Source organism: Oncorhynchus mykiss, chromosome 27 (genome assembly GCF_013265735.2).
Source record: "Oncorhynchus mykiss isolate Arlee chromosome 27, USDA_OmykA_1.1, whole genome shotgun sequence".
Taxonomy (NCBI): Eukaryota; Metazoa; Chordata; class Actinopteri; order Salmoniformes; family Salmonidae; genus Oncorhynchus; species Oncorhynchus mykiss.
The window spans coordinates 49183245-49200823 of record NC_048591.1 but is presented as its reverse complement, the minus strand read 5'-3'; the positions used below and the strand labels follow the sequence as shown (position 1 = coordinate 49200823).

General features: G+C 45.2%; 1 protein-coding gene across 1 annotated transcript in view; it reads right to left on the bottom strand.

Moving 5' to 3' along the window:
• Positions 1 to 14710: 14710 nt before the first annotated feature.
• trpc6b (transient receptor potential cation channel, subfamily C, member 6b) overlaps positions 14711 to 17579 on the bottom strand; it is a 96231-nt gene continuing 93362 nt past the window's right edge. Inside the window, exon 11 of the mRNA XM_036965696.1 lies at positions 14711 to 15054. Coding sequence (XP_036821591.1) covers positions 14903 to 15054 — 152 coding nt within the window. The 3' untranslated portion in view covers positions 14711 to 14902. The remainder of the gene's footprint in view (positions 15055 to 17579) is intronic.

The following is a 17579-nucleotide window of genomic DNA, read 5'->3' as shown; positions in this document are numbered from 1 at the left end:
TTTGTATAAAACAGCAAACTAGACTTGTGTAAGAACCCATGTTCTTTGTTTAGGTTTAGCTCCTGTAATTTACGAGGGCTGGTGTTTGACTGTATCTAGGAGACAGGCTGAGAGCAAGAGGGGGGGAACCCTCCACATGTTCCACTCAGAGACATCACCTAATCTGAGTTTTTAATGTTACCAGGGAGGACAGAGACATCATCTAATCTGAGTTTTTAATATTATCAGGGAGGACAGAGACATCATCTAATCTGAGTTTTTAATGTTACCAGGGAGGACAGAGACATCATCTAATCTGAGTTTTTAATATTATCAGGGAGGACAGAGACATCATCTAATCTGAGTTTTTAATATTACCAGGGAGGACAGAGACATCACCTAATCTGAGTTTTTAATGTTACCAGGGAGGACAGAGACATCATCTAATCTGAGTTTTTAATATTACCAGGGAGGACAGAGACATAATCTAATCTGAGTTTTTAATATTATCAGGGAGGACAGAGACATCATCTAATCTGAGTGTTTAATATTACCAGGGATTGGTAATATTATCAGGGAGGACAGAGACATCTAATCTGAGGTTTTAATATTACCAGGGAGGACAGAGACATCACCTAATCTGAGTTTTTAATGTTACCAGGGAGGACAGAGACATCTAATCTGAGTTTTTAATATTATCAGGGAGGACAGAGACATCATCTAATCTGAGTTTTTAATATTACCAGGGATTGGTAATATTATCAGGGAGGACAGAGACATCACCTAATCTGAGTTTTTAATGTTACCAGGGAGGACAGAGACATCATCTAATCTGAGTTTTTAATATTACCAGGGAGGACAGAGACATAATCTAATCTGAGTTTTTAATATTATCAGGGAGGACAGAGACATCATCTAATCTGAGTTTTTAATATTACCAGGGATTGGTAATATTATCAGGGAGGACAGAGACATCTAATCTGAGGTTTTAATATTACCAGGGAGGACAGAGACATCATCGAATCTGAGTTTTTAATATTATCAGGGAGGACAGAGACATCATCTAATCTGAGTTTTTAATATTATCAGGGAGGACAGAGACATCATCGAATCTGAGTTTTTAATATTACCAGGGAGGACAGAGACATCATCTAATCTGAGGTTTTTAATATTACCAGGGAGGACAGAGACATCATCTAATCTGAGTTTTTAATATTACCAGGGAGGACAGAGACATCATCTAATCTGAGTTTTTAATATTACCAGGGATTGGTAATATTACCAGGGAGGACAGAGACATCATCTAATCTGAGTTTTTAATATTACCAGGGAGGACAGAGACATCATCTAATCTGAGGTTTTAATATTACAAGGGAGGACAGAGACATCATCTAATCTGAGTGTTTAATATTACCAGGGAGGACAGAGACATCATCTAATCTGAGGTTTTAATATTACAAGGGAGGACAGAGACACCATCTAATCTGAGGTTTTAATATTACAAGGGAGGACAGAGACATCATCTAATCTGAGTGTTTAATATTACCAGGGAGGACAGAGACATCATCTAATCTGAGTTTTTAATATTACCAGGGATTGGTAATATTACCAGGGAGGACAGAGACATCTAATCTGAGTTTTTAATATTACCAGGGATTGGTAATATTACCAGGGAGGACAGAGACATCATCTAATCTGAGTTTTTAATATTACCAGGGATTGGTAATATTACCAGGGCGGAAAGAGACATCTAATCTGAGTTTTTAATATTACCAGGGATTGGTATTATTACCAGGGAGGACAGAGACATCTAATCTGAGTTTTTAATATTACCAGGGATTGGTAATATTACCAGGGAGGACAGAGACATCTAATCTGAGTTTTTAATATTACCAGGGATTGGTAATATTACCAGGGAGGACAGAGACATCTAATCTGAGTTTTTAATATTACCAGGGATTGGTAATATTACCAGGGAGGACAGAGACATCATCTAATCTGAGTTTTTAATATTACCAGGGATTGGTAATATTACCAGGGAGTATTATTCAGGTAAAAAGTGAAGTCATTCGTATTTCAGATTAATTTATATGACTCTCCACTAGCCTACTGTACAAAAAACAACATCTGAAAAAGGATATCTTGACTTTTTATGATGATATATTATAATATCTCTTTAAGCAACATCTGCTGTTCAGGGTTGGAGAAGATTGCTTTGAAAGATGTATACCGCTGTTGCCTTTGTATGGCGTGAAACCCCCTGTTGGCTTTGCCATGTCAATGGCTCTACCTGTGTCGCTGTGAGCCGGTGGGTCTGACTCTCTTTGTATCCATGCTGATTGTGGTTCTGATGGCGTCACAGGGTTGCAACTTTCTCTGGTGACAGGAGGGTCATGACCCCCAACATTCTGAAATTGCATTTTTGTCTCCCCCAGTTTTATCATCGCACTGTGATAGAAAAAGAGCTTTAGCACCTTGCGGACACCACATAGCAGGCTGTGTGAAGGCAAAGCTTCTGAAAGGCTAGCTGGACCGGCACGGGAGAGGAACGGAGTAGCTGCTGTCAGTGTGTATGTGTTGCACTCTTTCTCCGAGTTGTAAAAGCAAGCAGAGCAGAAACTGGCTACTCTTTAGTTGACTGATGTAGCTGGCAAGGTAACTGCTGTTTGACCTATTAGAAAAATGAAGTCAAAAGAAAATGGTAAAACGCTTCTTTGTGAAGCTAAATACACTTAATGTGAAATATTTTTGTAAAATCTATTTTAATGTTATTATATATTAATGTTATTTTATATTATATAAATTACTGCCTTAATTTTTTCTGGACCCCAGGAAGAGTAGCTGCTGCCTTGGCAGGAACTAATGGGGATCCATAATAAATCCCAGGAAGAGTAGCTGCTGCCTTGGCAGCAGCTACTAACTCTTCCTGGGGTTTATTATAGATCCCCATTAGTTCCTGCCAAGGCAGCAGCTACTCTTCCTGGGGTCTATTATAGATCCCCATTTGTTCCTGCCAAGGCATCAGCTACTCTTCCTGGGGTTTATTATGGATCCCCATTTGTTCCTGCCAAGGCAGCAGCTACTCTTCTTGGGGTCTAGCAACATTAAGGCAGCATATTTACAATTAAAAATATTACGACATTACATTTCATAACACTTTTCACAACACATTCAATGTGTTCCCTCAGGCCACTACACTACTATCACATATTTTCAGTACAACATCCATGTGTACGTGTGCGTAGAGTGCTTGTCTTATCACGTGTGTCTGTGTGTGTGTGTGTGTGTCTGTGTGTGTGTGTGTGTGTGTGTCTGTGTGTGTGTGTGTCTGTGTGTGTGTGTGTGTGTGTGTGTGTGTGTGTCTGTGTGTGTGTGTGTGTGTGTCTGTGTGTGTGTGTGTGTGTGTGTGTCTGTGTGTGTGTGTGTGTGTGTATGTCTGTGTGTGTGTGTGTGTGTCTTCACAGTCCCAGCTGTTCCATAAGGTGTATTTTTATCTGTTTATTACATCTGATTCTGCTGCTTCCATCAGTTACCTGATGTGGAACACAGTTCCATGGAGTCATGGTTCTATGCAGTACTGTGTGTTTCCTGCTACACCTGTAGATGGACTGGAGCTGACTAGGGAAACCTCTGGGCCCTAACCGTGACATAATCAAGTCATTACGAAACTCACTCTCTTTGCTTTAATGTGATCTTCCTGAACATTATCATGCTGTTATTATGTCTTTGGTTTTCAAAAAAAATTGTGGTTTTTCAACGACAGCAGATACTGGAAGTGGGCTGTAATGACTCGGAGGAAGGCATATAATTTAAGTTTGAATATTGTTGCTGGCGTTTGTGATGCGCCCACGAGCCTTGAGCCTATCTCCTGCGTCATGTTACACAAATACTATCAGAACGGATAGTCACAGCAACTTACTGTTTATTAAAATGTTCTCGAATCAGAATTGTTCTCATTATGGGATGTATTATTCTCCCCCCCCCCCCCCCCCCCCCACCTACCTTAGTAAAGAAATGTTTTTTCTCTCTGATAGGCGAATCCCGAGCTTTCAACGGTCGAGGTGACCAAAGACGTTATTTTCTTCTCGTCTCGTAGCATGTTTTGGCACGATATCTGGTTTCCTTGGCAACCGGACGTCCATTTGATAACCATTCATGTGCTAGGGAGAACGGTGGTCCCAGGTTCACACCCCACAATAAAGCTCCACATGTCATATCATAGATCAGTCCCAAATGGCACCCTCTTACCTGTGTAGTGCACTACTTTAGACCAGGGTCCATAGCACCCTCTTCCCTGTATAGTGCACTACTTTAGACCAGGGCCTATAGCACCCTCTTCCCTGTATAGTGCACTACTTTACACCAGGGCCCATAGCACCCTCTTCCCTGTATAGTGCACTACTTTAGACCAGGGCCCATAGCACCCTCTTCCCTTTATAGTGTACTACTTTCCTGTATAGTGTACTACTTCCCTGTATAGTGCACTACTTTAGACCAGGGCCCATAGTACCCTCTTCCCTGTATAGTGTACTACTTTAGACCAGGGCCCATAGCACCCTCTTCCCTGTATAGTGTACTACTTTAGACCAGGGCCCATAACACCCTCTTCCCTGTACAGTGCACTACTTTAGACCAGGGCCCATAGCACCCTCTTCCCTGTATAGTGTACTACTTTCCTGTATAGTGTACTACTTCCCTGTATAGTGCACTGCTTTAGACCAGGACCCATTGGGTGCCATTTGGGACATATCCTATAATATCTTTGCTTTAGATATAAAGTTATATTGAATTGACAAAAACACACTGACCGTACGTAAGAACAGTGTAACCCGGAAGTCTATAAATATCACTGGATCTTTCTGTGAGAGTCTGTGGGAGTTTGAATTAACAGGCGGGAAGTGTGTTCTTCCTTTTAAAATAGAAGACAAAGTACCGTCGAGAAATTAGATATGGATCCACTTGTGCTTTCTTGTGGTTGATTGAGTAATGATGGTTTATTTATGAATCATCTTTAGAACCAAAAGGCCTTCTAAAAGGTCAAACCATCATCACATGATTTCTTGATGACCTCATCCCTTTGTTACAATGCACATTTCCCAATGTGATATAGTATTCTGTTCTACTGTATTCTACTGTATTTTATTCTGTTCTACTGTATTCTACTGTGTTCTAGTCTATCCCATGTCTGTCTGTCCATTGCATCTGTCACCAGCCAGCCACACCCTCCTCTGTCTGCACTAAACACTACCTAGCGTCCTCTCTGTCTGCACTAAACACTACCTAGCATCCTCTCTGTCTGCACTAAACACTACCTAGCGTCCTTTCTGTCTGCACTAAACACTACCTAACGTCCCTTCTGTCTGCACTAAACACTACCTAGCGTCCTTTCTGTCTGCACTAAACACTACCTAGCCCTATGGAATGTTATTGCTCAGACAAGGCAAAGGTCATCCCGGACAGACATAGGTCAAAGTCATCCCATCCATGGGTCAGTCTGTCAGCCACACCTGCCATCCACACTGGTTGCATACTAAATGGCACTCTATTCACAGCACTACTTTAGACCAGGGCTTCACTGTAGGATAACGGTCTCTGCTGCTGCCTGACAGAGCTGAGGAAATAGAGCCTTGTGGGTGACCTCTAGTCTTGATGACCTCATCGCTCGTGGTTGTGTTTCAGGGCTGGGGTCAATTTGAATTGACAGCTGTCAATTCTGGAAGTGACTTTAATTTAATATTGAAAAAAAATGCAAAAACTTTTGAAATAAATAGCTTCTACTTCTTAGTTTATTGAGAAGTATTTGAAAATAGATGCCATTTAAAAATTATATATTTTGAAAATATTTAGAGTTTCTTCCTGAATTGACTGTCCCATCCCTGGTGTGTGTGTGTGTGTGTGTGTGTGTGTGTGTGTGTGTGTGGGGGGGGGGGGGGGTGTATGGAGGGGGAGTATGGGGTGAGCTGTTAACCACCTGAGAGGTCAGGGTGATCTGTGAGGCTTGTGTTACAGCTAAGTATAATGGGCTGTGGGAACAGAACAGTATATCTGGGGCAGAAGATGAATGGAAGACTGTAGATGGACTTGGGAACAGAACAGTATATCTGGGGCAGAAGATGAATGGAAGACTGTAGATGAACTTGGGAACAGAACAGTATATCTGGGGCAGAAGATGAATGGAAGACTGTAGAAGAACTTGGGAACAGAACAGTATATCTGGGGCAGAAGATGAATGGAAGACTGTAGATGGACTTGGGAACAGAACAGTATATCTGGGACAGAAGATGAACGGAAGACTGTAGATGGACTTGGGAACAGAACAGTATATCTGGGACAGAAGATGAATGGAAGACTGTAGATGGACTTGGGAACAGAACAGTATATCTGGGACAGAAGATGAATGGAAGACTGTAGATGGACTTGGGAACAGAACAGTATATCTGGGGCAGAAGATGAACGGAAGACTGTAGATGGACTTGGGAACAGAACAGTATATCTGGGACAGAAGATGAACGGAAGACTGTAGATGGACTTGGGAACTGAACAGTATATCTGGGACAGAAGATGAATGGAAGACTGTAGATGGACTTGGGAACAGAACAGTATATCTGGGGCAGAAGATGAATGGAAGACTGTAGATGGACTTGGGAACAGAACAGTATATCTGGGGCAGAAGATGAACGGAAGACTGTAGATGGACCTGGGAACAGAACAGTATATCTGGGGCAGAAGATGAACGGAAGACTGTAGATGGACTTGGGAACAGAACAGTATATCTGGGGCAGAAGATGAATGGAAGACTGTAGACAAACTTAATACAGTCCTATTAGAATTGTTTTGTCTTCTACCCTGTTTCTGATGATGTACTAACATGTGTTACAGAACAGCAAGTGTGTGAGTTAAAAAGGAGACGTAGGAAGGAGTAAAATATTCCCTCACTAAGGTAACCATACAGAGACATGCCTCACGGAGATGAATGGCGTTCACATTACGCCATGTCTGACATTTCTTTTCCCTAGAAAGTGAATTAACTTTGAAGAAACAACTATGATTCAGCTTTAGTTTATTCCCACTGTTCAGGATGAATGGATGAGCTGACAAACTGAGGTTGAGCTCGACAACAGTCACAGCAGTGCCACCGTGTGGCCAACATAGATGGCTTCATTTTAAAGACAACTACATTATAGTAAAGACAGACGTCGAGACAATTCTATTTAATTTAAAATATTTATTCTTGTTGGGAATTTAAACAATGATAATAGTGTTTGTTGTTGGTGTTTGTTGGACTCATTTCGCTACGAATGACGTGTTGGAAATGACAAAGGGCAATGATAATTAGCAACAGCTGAATATGTCCTAGTTCTCCTCATCTCTGGTGTTGGCAGACTGAACATGTCCTAGTTCTCCTCATCCCAGGTGTTGGCAGACTGAACATGTCCTAGTTCTCCTCATCTCTGGTGTTGGCAGACTGAACATGTCCTAGTTCTCCTCATCTCTGGTGTTGGCAGACTGAACATGTCCTAGTTCTCCTCATCCCAGGTGTTGGCAGACTGAACATGTCCTAGTTCTCCTCATCTCTGGTGTTGGCAGACTGAACATGTCCTAGTTCTCCTCATCCCAGGTGTTGGCAGACTGAACATGTCCTAGTTCTCCTCATCTCTGGTGTTGGCAGACTGAACATGTCCTAGTTCTCCTCATCTCTGGTGTTGGCAGACTGAACATGTCCTAGTTCTCCTCATCCCAGGTGTTGGCAGACTGAACATGTCCTAGTTCTCCTCATCTCTGGTGTTGGCAGACTGAACATGTCCTAGTTCTCCTCATCTCTGGTGTTGGCAGACTGAACATGTCCTAGTTCTCCTCATCCCAGGTGTTGGCAGACTGAACATGTCCTAGTTCTCCTCATCCCAGGTGTTGGCAGACTGAACATGTCCTAGTTCTCCTCATCTCTGGTGTTGGCAGACTGAACATGTCCTAGTTCTCCTCATCTCTGGTGTTGGCAGACTGAACATGTCCTAGTTCTCCTCATCTCTGGTGTTGGCAGACTGAACATGTCCTAGTTCTCCTCATCTCTGGTGTTGGCAGACTGAACATGTCCTAGTTCTCCTCATCTCAGGTGTTGGCAGACTGAACATGTCCTAGTTCTCCTCATCCCAGGTGTTGGCAGACTGAATATGTCCTAGTCCTCCTCATCCCAGGTGTTGGCAGACTGAACATGTCCTAGTTCTCCTCATCCCAGGTGTTGGCAGACTGAATATGTCCTAGTTCTCCTCGTCCCAGGTGTTGGCAGACTGAACATGTCCTAGTTCTCCTCATCTCTGGTGTTGGCAGACTGAACATGTCCTAGTTCTCCTCATCCCAGGTGTTGGCAGACTGAATATGTCCTAGTCCTCCTCATCCCAGGTGTTGGCAGACTGAATATGTCCTAGTTCTCCTCATCCCATGTGTTGGAAGGAACCTCTACATAGCAGTTATGTCTGTGTATAACTGCACAACATTAAATAATGACATTTGTATCTGATGAATTTCAACAATGATTTCAATGTTTGTGATTAGACTCATCCTTCCAGTATCTCTACCCAGCAGATATAATCTCTGACTGGTATCTCTACCCAACAGGTATACTTTCTAACTGGTATCTCTACCCAGCAGGTATCTCTACCAAGCAGATATCATCTCTGACTGGTATCTCTACCCAACAGGTATCATCTCTGACTGGTATCTCTACCCAACAGGTATCTCTACCCAGCAGATAACATCTCTGACTGGTATCTCTACCCAACAGGAATACTCTCTGACTGGTATCTATACCCAGCAGGTATCCTCTCTGACTGGTATCTCTACCCAGCAGGTATCCTCAGACTATGGTTTGCAACTGCACATGGTGACAATGATCGTACTTTTTGGAGAAATATCCTCTGGGCTGATGAAACAAAAATGGAACTGTTTGGCCATAATGACCATCGCTATGTTTGGAGGAAAAAGGGGGAGGCTTACAAGCCAAAGAACACCATCCCAACCGTGAAGCACAGGGGGCAACATCTCCAGACATCAGTCAGGAAGTTAAAGCTTGGTCGCAAATGGGTCTTCCAAATGAACAATGACCCCAAGCATACTTCCAAAGTTGTGGCAAAATGGATTAAGGACAACAAAGTCAAGGTATTGGAGTGGCCACCACAAAGCCCTGACCTCAATCACATAGAACATTTGTGGGCAGAACTGAAAAAGCATGTGCGAGGAAGGAGGCCTACAAACCTGACTCAGTTAGACCAGCTCTGTCAGGAGGAATGGGGCAATATTCACCCAACTTATTTTGGGAAGCTTGTGGAAGTCAACCCGAAACATTTGACCCAAGTTAAACAATTTAAAGGCAATACTACCAAATACTAATTGAGTGTATGTAAACTTCTGACCCACTGGGAATGTGATGAAAGAAATAAAAGCTGAAATGAATCATTCTCTCTACTATTATTCTGACATTTCACCTTCTTAAAATAAAGTGGTGATCCTAACTGACCTAAGACAGGGAATTTTTACTGGGATTAAAATGTCAGGAATTGTGAAAAACTGAGTTTAAATGTATTTGGCTGTAGGTGTATGTAAACTTCCGACTGTATCTAATCAAGATATTATTTAGTATTTATTTTTTATATATATACCTATGTTCCATTTTAACATCAGAATATTTTGTGCTCCAGTTTCAACTGTTCTGCCTGCGGCTGGGGAACCCTGTTCACCCTGTGTTACCTGTCCCAGACCTGCTGTTTTCAACGCTCTAGAGATACGCGGCAGGGTAGCCTAGCGGTTAGAGTGTAGAGTCGGCAGGGTAGCCTAGTGGTTAGAGTGTAGAGTCGGCAGGGTAGCCTAGTGGTTAGAGTGTAGAGGTGGCAGGGTAGCCTAGCGGTTAGAGTGTAGAGTCGGCAGGGTAGCCTAGTGGTTAGAGTGTAGAGGTGGCAGGGTAGCCTAGTGGTTAGAGTGTAGAGTCGGCAGGGTAGCCTAGTGGTTAGAGTGTAGAGTCGGCAGGGTAGCCTAGCGGTTAGAGTGTAGAGTCAGCAGGGTAGCCTAGCGGTTAGAGTGTAGAGTCGGCAGGGTAGCCTAGTGGTTAGAGTGTAGAGTCGGCAGGGTAGCCTAGTGGTTAGAGGGGAGGCAGGTAGCCTAGCGGTTAGAGTGTAGAGTCGGCAGGGTAGCCTAGCGGTTAGAGTGTAGAGTCGGCAGGGTAGCCTAGCGGTTAGAGTGTAGAGTCGGCAGGGTAGCCTAGTGGTTAGAGTGTAGAGTCGGCAGGGTAGCCTAGTGGTTAGAGTGTAGAGTCGGCAGGGTAGCCTAGTGGTTAGAGTGTAGAGTCGGCAGGGTAGCCTAGTGGTTAGAGTGTAGAGTCGGCAGGGTAGCCTAGTGGTTAGAGTGTAGAGTCGGCAGGGTAGCCTAGTGGTTAGAGTGTAGAGTCGGCAGGGTAGCCTAGCGGTTAGAGTGTAGAGTCGGCAGGGTAGCCTAGCGGTTAGAGTGTAGAGGCGGCAGGGTAGCCTAGCGGTTAGAGTGTAGAGGAGGTAGGTAGCCTAGTGGTTAGAGTGTAGAGTCGGCAGGGTAGCCTAGTGGTTAGAGTGTAGAGGAGGTAGGTAGCCTAGTGGTTAGAGTGTAGAGTCGGCAGGGTAGCCTAGTGGTTAGAGTGTAGAGTCGGCAGGGTAGCCTAGTGGTTAGCGTGTAGAGTCGGCAGGGTAGCCTAGTGGTTAGAGTGTAGAGTCGGCAGGGTAGCCTAGCGGTGAGCGTGTAGAGACGGCAGGGTAGCCTAGTGGTTAGCGTGTAGAGTCGGCAGGGTAGCCTAGTGGTTAGAGTGTAGAGTCGGCAGGGTAGCCTAGTGGTTAGAGTGTAGAGTCGGCAGGGTAGCCTAGTGGTTAGAGTGTAGAGGCGGCAGGGTAGCCTAGCGGTTAGAGTGTAGAGTCGGCAGGGTAGCCTAGCGGTTAGCGTGTAGAGTCGGCAGGGTAGCCTAGCGGTTAGAGTGTAGAGTCGGCAGGGTAGCCTAGCGGTTAGAGTGTAGAGGTGACAGGGTAGCCTAGTGGTTAGAGTGTAGAGTCGGCAGGGTAGCCTAGTGGTTAGAGTGTAGAGTCGGCAGGGTAGCCTAGTGGTTAGAGTGTAGAGGAGGCAGGGTAGCCTAGTGGTTAGAGTGTAGAGGTGGCAGGGTAGCCTAGTGGTTAGAGTGTAGAGGAGGTAGGTAGCCTAGTGGTTAGAGTGTAGAGTCGGCAGGGTAGCCTAGTGGTTAGCGTGTAGAGTCGGCAGGGTAGCCTAGTGGTTAGCGTGTAGAGTCGGCAGGGTAGCCTAGTGGTTAGAGTGTAGAGTCGGCAGGGTAGCCTAGCGGTGAGCGTGTAGAGACGGCAGGGTAGCCTAGTGGTTAGCGTGTAGAGTCGGCAGGGTAGCCTAGTGGTTAGAGTGTAGAGTCGGCAGGGTAGCCTAGTGGTTAGAGTGTAGAGTCGGCAGGGTAGCCTAGTGGTTAGAGTGTAGAGTCGGCAGGGTAGCCTAGTGGTTAGAGTGTAGAGTCGGCAGGGTAGCCTAGTGGTTAGAGTGTAGAGTCGGCAGGGTAGCCTAGCGGTGAGCGTGTAGAGACGGCAGGGTAGCCTAGTGGTTAGAGCGGTGGACTAGTAACCGGAAGGTTGCAAGTTCAAATCCCCGAGCTGACAAGGTACAGATCTGTCATTCTGCCCCTGAACAGGCAGTTAACCCACTGTTCCTAGACCATCATTGAAAATAAGAATTTGTTTTTAACTGACTTGCCTAGTTAAATAAAAGGTAAATTAAAAAAGCCAGAAGAGGACTGGCCACCCCTCATAGCCTGGTCAGCTGATGTAAGAAGGACTATATAAATACATTTGATTTGTGTAGATCGTTGCCAAAAAAATGACAATTTAATCAATTTTATTCCCACTTGGTGAATACTTTCTGAAAAAGTCAGACCAGCCCTCCTTTTTCTGCTCCACTGTCGATGTTAATGGGGGCCTGTTTGTCCCCACTTTTCCTGTAGTCCACAATCATCTCCTTTGTCTTGCTCACATTGAGGGAGAGGTTGTTGTCCTGGCACCACACTGCCAGGGCTCTGACCTCCTCCCTAAAGACTGTCTCATCGTTGTCGGTGATCAGGCCTACCACTGTTGTGTCGTCAGCAACCGTAATGATGGTGTTGAAGTTGTGCTTGGCCGTGCAGTTGTGGGTGAACAGGGAGTACAGGAGGGGACTAAGCAGCTTGGCAAATGTGTTGTTACCTACCCTTACCACATGGGGGCGGCCCGTCAGGAAGTCTAGGATCCAGTTGCAGAGGGAGGTGTTTAGTTCCAGGGTTCTTAGCTTAGTGATGAGCTTTGAGGGCACTATGGTGTTAAACACTGGGCTGTAGTCAATGAACAGCATTCTCACATAGGTTTTCCTTTTGTCTGGGTGGGAAAGGGCAGTGTGGAGTGCGATTACGTCATCTGTGGATGTGTTGGGGCGGTATGCGAATTGGAGTGAGTCTAGGGTTTCCGGCATGATGACGTTGATGTGAGCCATGGCCAGCCTTTCAAAGCACTTCATGGCTACCGATGTGCGTGCTATGGGGTGGTAATAATTTAGGCAGGTTACCTTCGCTCTCTTGGGCACAGGAACTATGGTGGTCTGTTTCAAACATGTAGGTATTACAGACTTGGTCAGGAAGAGGTTGAAGATGTCAGTGAGGACACATGCCAGTTGATCCACGCATGCTTTGAGTACACATCCTGGTAATCAGTCTGGCCCTGCAGCTTAGTGAATGTTGATCTGTTTAAAGGTCTTGCTATGGAGAGCGTGATCACACAGTCATCCGGAACAGCTGGTTCTCCCATGCATGCTTCAGTGTTGCTTGCCTCAAAGCGAGCATAAAATGCATTTAGCTCATGGCTGGGTTTCCCTTTGTAGTCCGTAATATTTTTTAAGCCTTGCCACGAGCATCAGAGTTGGTGTAGTAGGATTCAATCTTAGTCATGTATTGATGCTTTTGCTTGTTTGATGGTTCGTCTGAGGGCATAGCGGGATTTCTTATAAGCGACCGGATTAGTGTCTCGCTCCTTGAAAGAGGCAGCTCTAGCCTTTAACTCAGTGAGGATTTTGCCTGTAATCCATGGCTTCTGGTTGGGAAATGTGCGTACGGTCACAGTGGGGACAACGACGTCGATACACTTATTGATGAAGCCAATTACTGAGGTGGTATATTCCTCAATGTCATTCGATGAATCCCGGAACATATTCCGATCTGTGCTAGCAAAACAGTCCTGTAGCATAGCGTCCGAATCACCTGACCACTATCTGGTACTTCCCACTTTAGTTTTTGCTTGTAAGCAGGTCAGGATGATATAATTATGGTCAGATATGCCAAATGGAGGGAGAGCTTTGTATGTGTCTCTGTGTGCGGAGTAAAGGTGGTCTAGTTTTATTTCCTCAGGTTGCACGTTGGTCGCTTGTGCGCGATGAGACACCCCTACCGACCAAGCCCTCCCTAACCCGGGCGACGCTAGGCCAATTGTGCGTCGCCCCACGGACCTCCCGGTCACGGCCGGTTACGACAGAGCCTGGGCGCGAACCCAGGGACTCTGATGGGCACAGCTGGCACTGCAGAACAGCGCCCTTAACCACTGCGCCACCCGGGAGGCCCTGTGATGTATGTTTCTAACTGTCTTCCTTGTCCCTCCCCTAAAAAGTCCCGCCCAAGAAAGGCCGTATCACATCCCTTCCTGAATCACACCTCTTGCATCTTCATCACCTTTCTAACCTCTGAGTCCACCGGTCCCTTACGTACTAGGTTTGCACTCCGACGCCCCCCAGCTTAATGGTCATTATAGCTGATTTTACTGGTGTTTCTTCATGTTCTATAGGCTTTATCCCTTTGTCTGAACAGATGTGTTAAGGCAGCTCCTTTAACTTTCACTCCACGGTGTTCATTACACACCCTTGTGAATTCAGTGAGAAAGTAATCCCATGTATTTTAGTTAGAATTTTTTCTGGATATCAAGTCATCGATGAAAGAATATATATATATATCTACATTTGTACATTGTTTTAAATGAATCTATGTGGGTGGTACTTTAGGTATGTTCATTATCCAATCCCAGGAGATGATGGATCACTGAAACAGGAAGAGCACCTGCATTTAGAGTCCTGTCAGGACGTGTCACCAAGAGACAATCCAGCAAAATCCCATTATGAGTTTCTGGATTACTCACCTAAAAGAATTCATTCATTTGACCATTGCATTGAATAAACAGTGGGGATAATATTGTTTCTGGAGTCTACTGGGACATTGGGTATGCCTCTTATACACTGAGTATACCAAACATTAAGAACGCCTTCCTAATATTGAGGTAAACCCCCCCCCCCCCACCCCCCACCTTATTTGCCCTCAATTAGTGAGGGTATGGACTCTACAAGGTGTGGAAAGCGTTCCACAGGGATGCTGGCCCATGTTGACTCCAATACTTCCCACAGTTGTGTCAAGCTGGCTGGATGTCCTTTGGGTGGTTGTCCATTCTTGATACACACAGGAAACTGTTGAGTGTGAAAAATCCAGCAGCTTTGCAGCATTGCGGTGTTCCTGGCACCTACTACCATACCCTGTTCAAAGGCACTTAAATCTTTTTGTCTTGCCCATTCACCCTCTGAATGACACACACACACAATCCAGGTCTCAATTGTCTCGAGGCTTAAAGATCCTTCTTTAACCCGTCTCCTCCACTTCATCTACACTGATGGAAGTGGATTTAACAAGTGACATCAATAAGGGATGATAACTTTCACCTGGACTCAGTCTACGTCATGGAAATAGGTATGATGTTTTATATGTTCAGCGTATGTGGTTGGTGTTCGGCAGGTGTCCTCTCTCCCAGTCTCCTCCTGATCAGCTCACTCATCATTGATCCTAGACGATGTAGAATACATATACCTATGTCTGACCCTGATGCCTCTGCTGCTCGGCAGGTATCTTCTCCCCCAGTCTCCGGATCAGCTCAGCTAACTCCTCCGTATTGTGGTTCTTCTGCTCCAGGAGTTCGTAGCGTAAACTAGAGATGTCATGTTTAATCTCCTTCAGCTCTCCTGGGAGACAGAGATGGGGGAAGAGGTCAAAAATGAGGGGTACAGACTGCATTCATACATTTTTGGGGGGGGATATTGAATTTGTCCCTCATTCAGTCAGCTGACAGATGATCTGCAATGAATTTATAGAATGGATTTATCCCTTGGGAGAACTCAAACTGCAAGGTCCTAATTCCTAATTGCTTAAGCAGCCTAATAAATCAAATCAAATCCAATTTTATTTGTCACATACACATGGTTAGCAGATGTTAATGCGAGTGTAGCGAAATGCTTGTGCTTCTAGTTCCGACAATGCAGTAATAACCAACAAGTAATCTAGCTAACAATTCCAAAACTACTACCCTATAGACACAAGTGTAAGGGGATAAAGAATATGTACATAAAGATATATGAATGAGTGATGGTACAGAGCGGCATGGGCAAGATACAGTAGATGGTATTGAGTGCAGTATATACATATGAGATGAGTATGTAAACAAAGTGGCATAGTTAAAGTGGCTAGTGATACATGTATTACATAAAGATGCAGTAGATGATATAGAGTACAGTATATACATATGAGATGAATAATGTAGGGTATGTAACATTTTATTAGGTAGCATTGTTTAAAGTGGCTAGTGATATATTTTACATCATTTCCCATCAATTCCCATTATTAAAGTGGCTGGAGTTGAGTCAGTGTGTTGGCAGCAGCCACTCAATGTTAGTGGTGGCTGTTTAACAGTCTGATGGCCTTGAGATAGAAGCTGTTTTTCAGTCTCTCGATCCCAGCTTTGATGCACCTGTACTGACCTCGCCTTCTGGATGATAGCGGGGTGAACAGGCAGTGGCTCGGGTGGTTGTTGTCCTTGATGATCTTTATGGCCTTCCTGTGACATCGGGTGGTGTAGGTGTCCTGGAGGGCAGGTAGTTTGCCCCCGGTGATGCGTTGTGCAGACCTCACTACCCTCTGGAGAGCCTTACGGTTGTGGGCGGAGCAGTTGCCGTACCAGGCGGTGATACAGCCCGACAGGATGCTCTCGATTGTGCATCTGTAGAAGTTTGTGAGTGCTTTAGGTGACAAGCCAAATTTCTTCAGCCTCCTGAGGTTGAAGAGGCGCTGCTGCGCCTTCTTCCCGATGCTGTCTGTGTGGGTGGACCAATTCAGTTTGTCTGTGATGTGTACGCCGAGGAACTTAAAACTTACTACCCTCTCCACTACTGTTCCATCGATGTTGATAGGGGGGTGTTCCCTCTGCTGTTTCCTGAAGTCCACAATCATTCCCTTAGTTTTGTTGTTGAGTGTGAGGTTATTTTCCTGACACCACACTCCGAGGGCCCTCACCTCCTCTCTGTAGGCCGTCTCGTCGTTGTTGGTAATCAAGCCTACCACTGTTGTGTCGTCCGCAAACTTGATGATTGAGTTGGAGGTGTGCGTGGCCACGCAGTCGTGGGTGAACAGGGAGTACAGGAGAGGGCTCAGAACGCACCCTTGTGGGGCCCCAGTGTTGAGGATCAGCGGGGTGGAGATGTTGTTACCTACGCTCACCACCTGGGGGAGGCCCGTCAGGAAGTCCAGTACCCAGTTGCACAGGGCGGGGTCGAGACCCAGGGTCTCGAGCTTGATGACGAGCTTGGAGGGCACTATGGTGTTAAATGCCGAGCTGTAGTCGATGAACAGCATTCTCACATAGGTATTCCTCTTGTCCAGATGGGTTAGGGCAGTGTGCAGTGTGGTTGAGATTGCATCGTCTGTGGACCTATTTGGGCGGTAAGCAAATTGGAGTGGGTCTAGGGTGTCAGGTAGGGTGGGTTGACACGTTTAAATGTTTTCCTCACTTGAGATTCTACTTTGTCTCTATACTGACGCTTAGCTTGTTTGATTGCCTTGCGGAGGGAGTAGTTACACTGTTTGTATTCGGTCATGTTTCCGGTCACCTTGCCCTGATTAAAAGCAGTGGTTTGGGCTTTCAGTTTCACGCGAATGCTGCCATCAATCCAATGTTTCTGGTTTGGGAATGTTTTAATCGTTGCTACGGGAACGACATCTTCAACGCACGTTCTAATGAACTCGCTCACCGAATCAGCGTATTCGTCAATGTTGTTATCTGACGCAATACGAAACATGTCCCAGTCCACGTGATGGAAGCAGTCTTGGAGTGTGGAATCAGATTGGTCGGACCAGCGTTGAACAGACCTCAGCGCGGGAGCTTCTTGTTTTAGTTTCTGTCTGTAGGCAGGGATCAACAAAATGGAGTCGTGGTCAGCTTTTCCGAAAGGAGGGCGGGGCAGGGCCTTATATGCGTTGCGAAGTTAGAATAGCAGTGATCCAATGTTTTTCCAGCCCTGGTTGCGCAATCGATATGCTGATAAAATTTAGGGAGTCTTGTTTTCAGATTAGCCTTGTTAAAATCCCCAGCTACAATGAATGCAGCCTCCGGATAAATGGATTCCAGTTTGCAGAGAGTTAAATAAAGTTCATTCAGGGCCATTGATGTGTCTGCTTGGGGGGGGATATATACGGCTGTGATTATAATCGAAGAGAA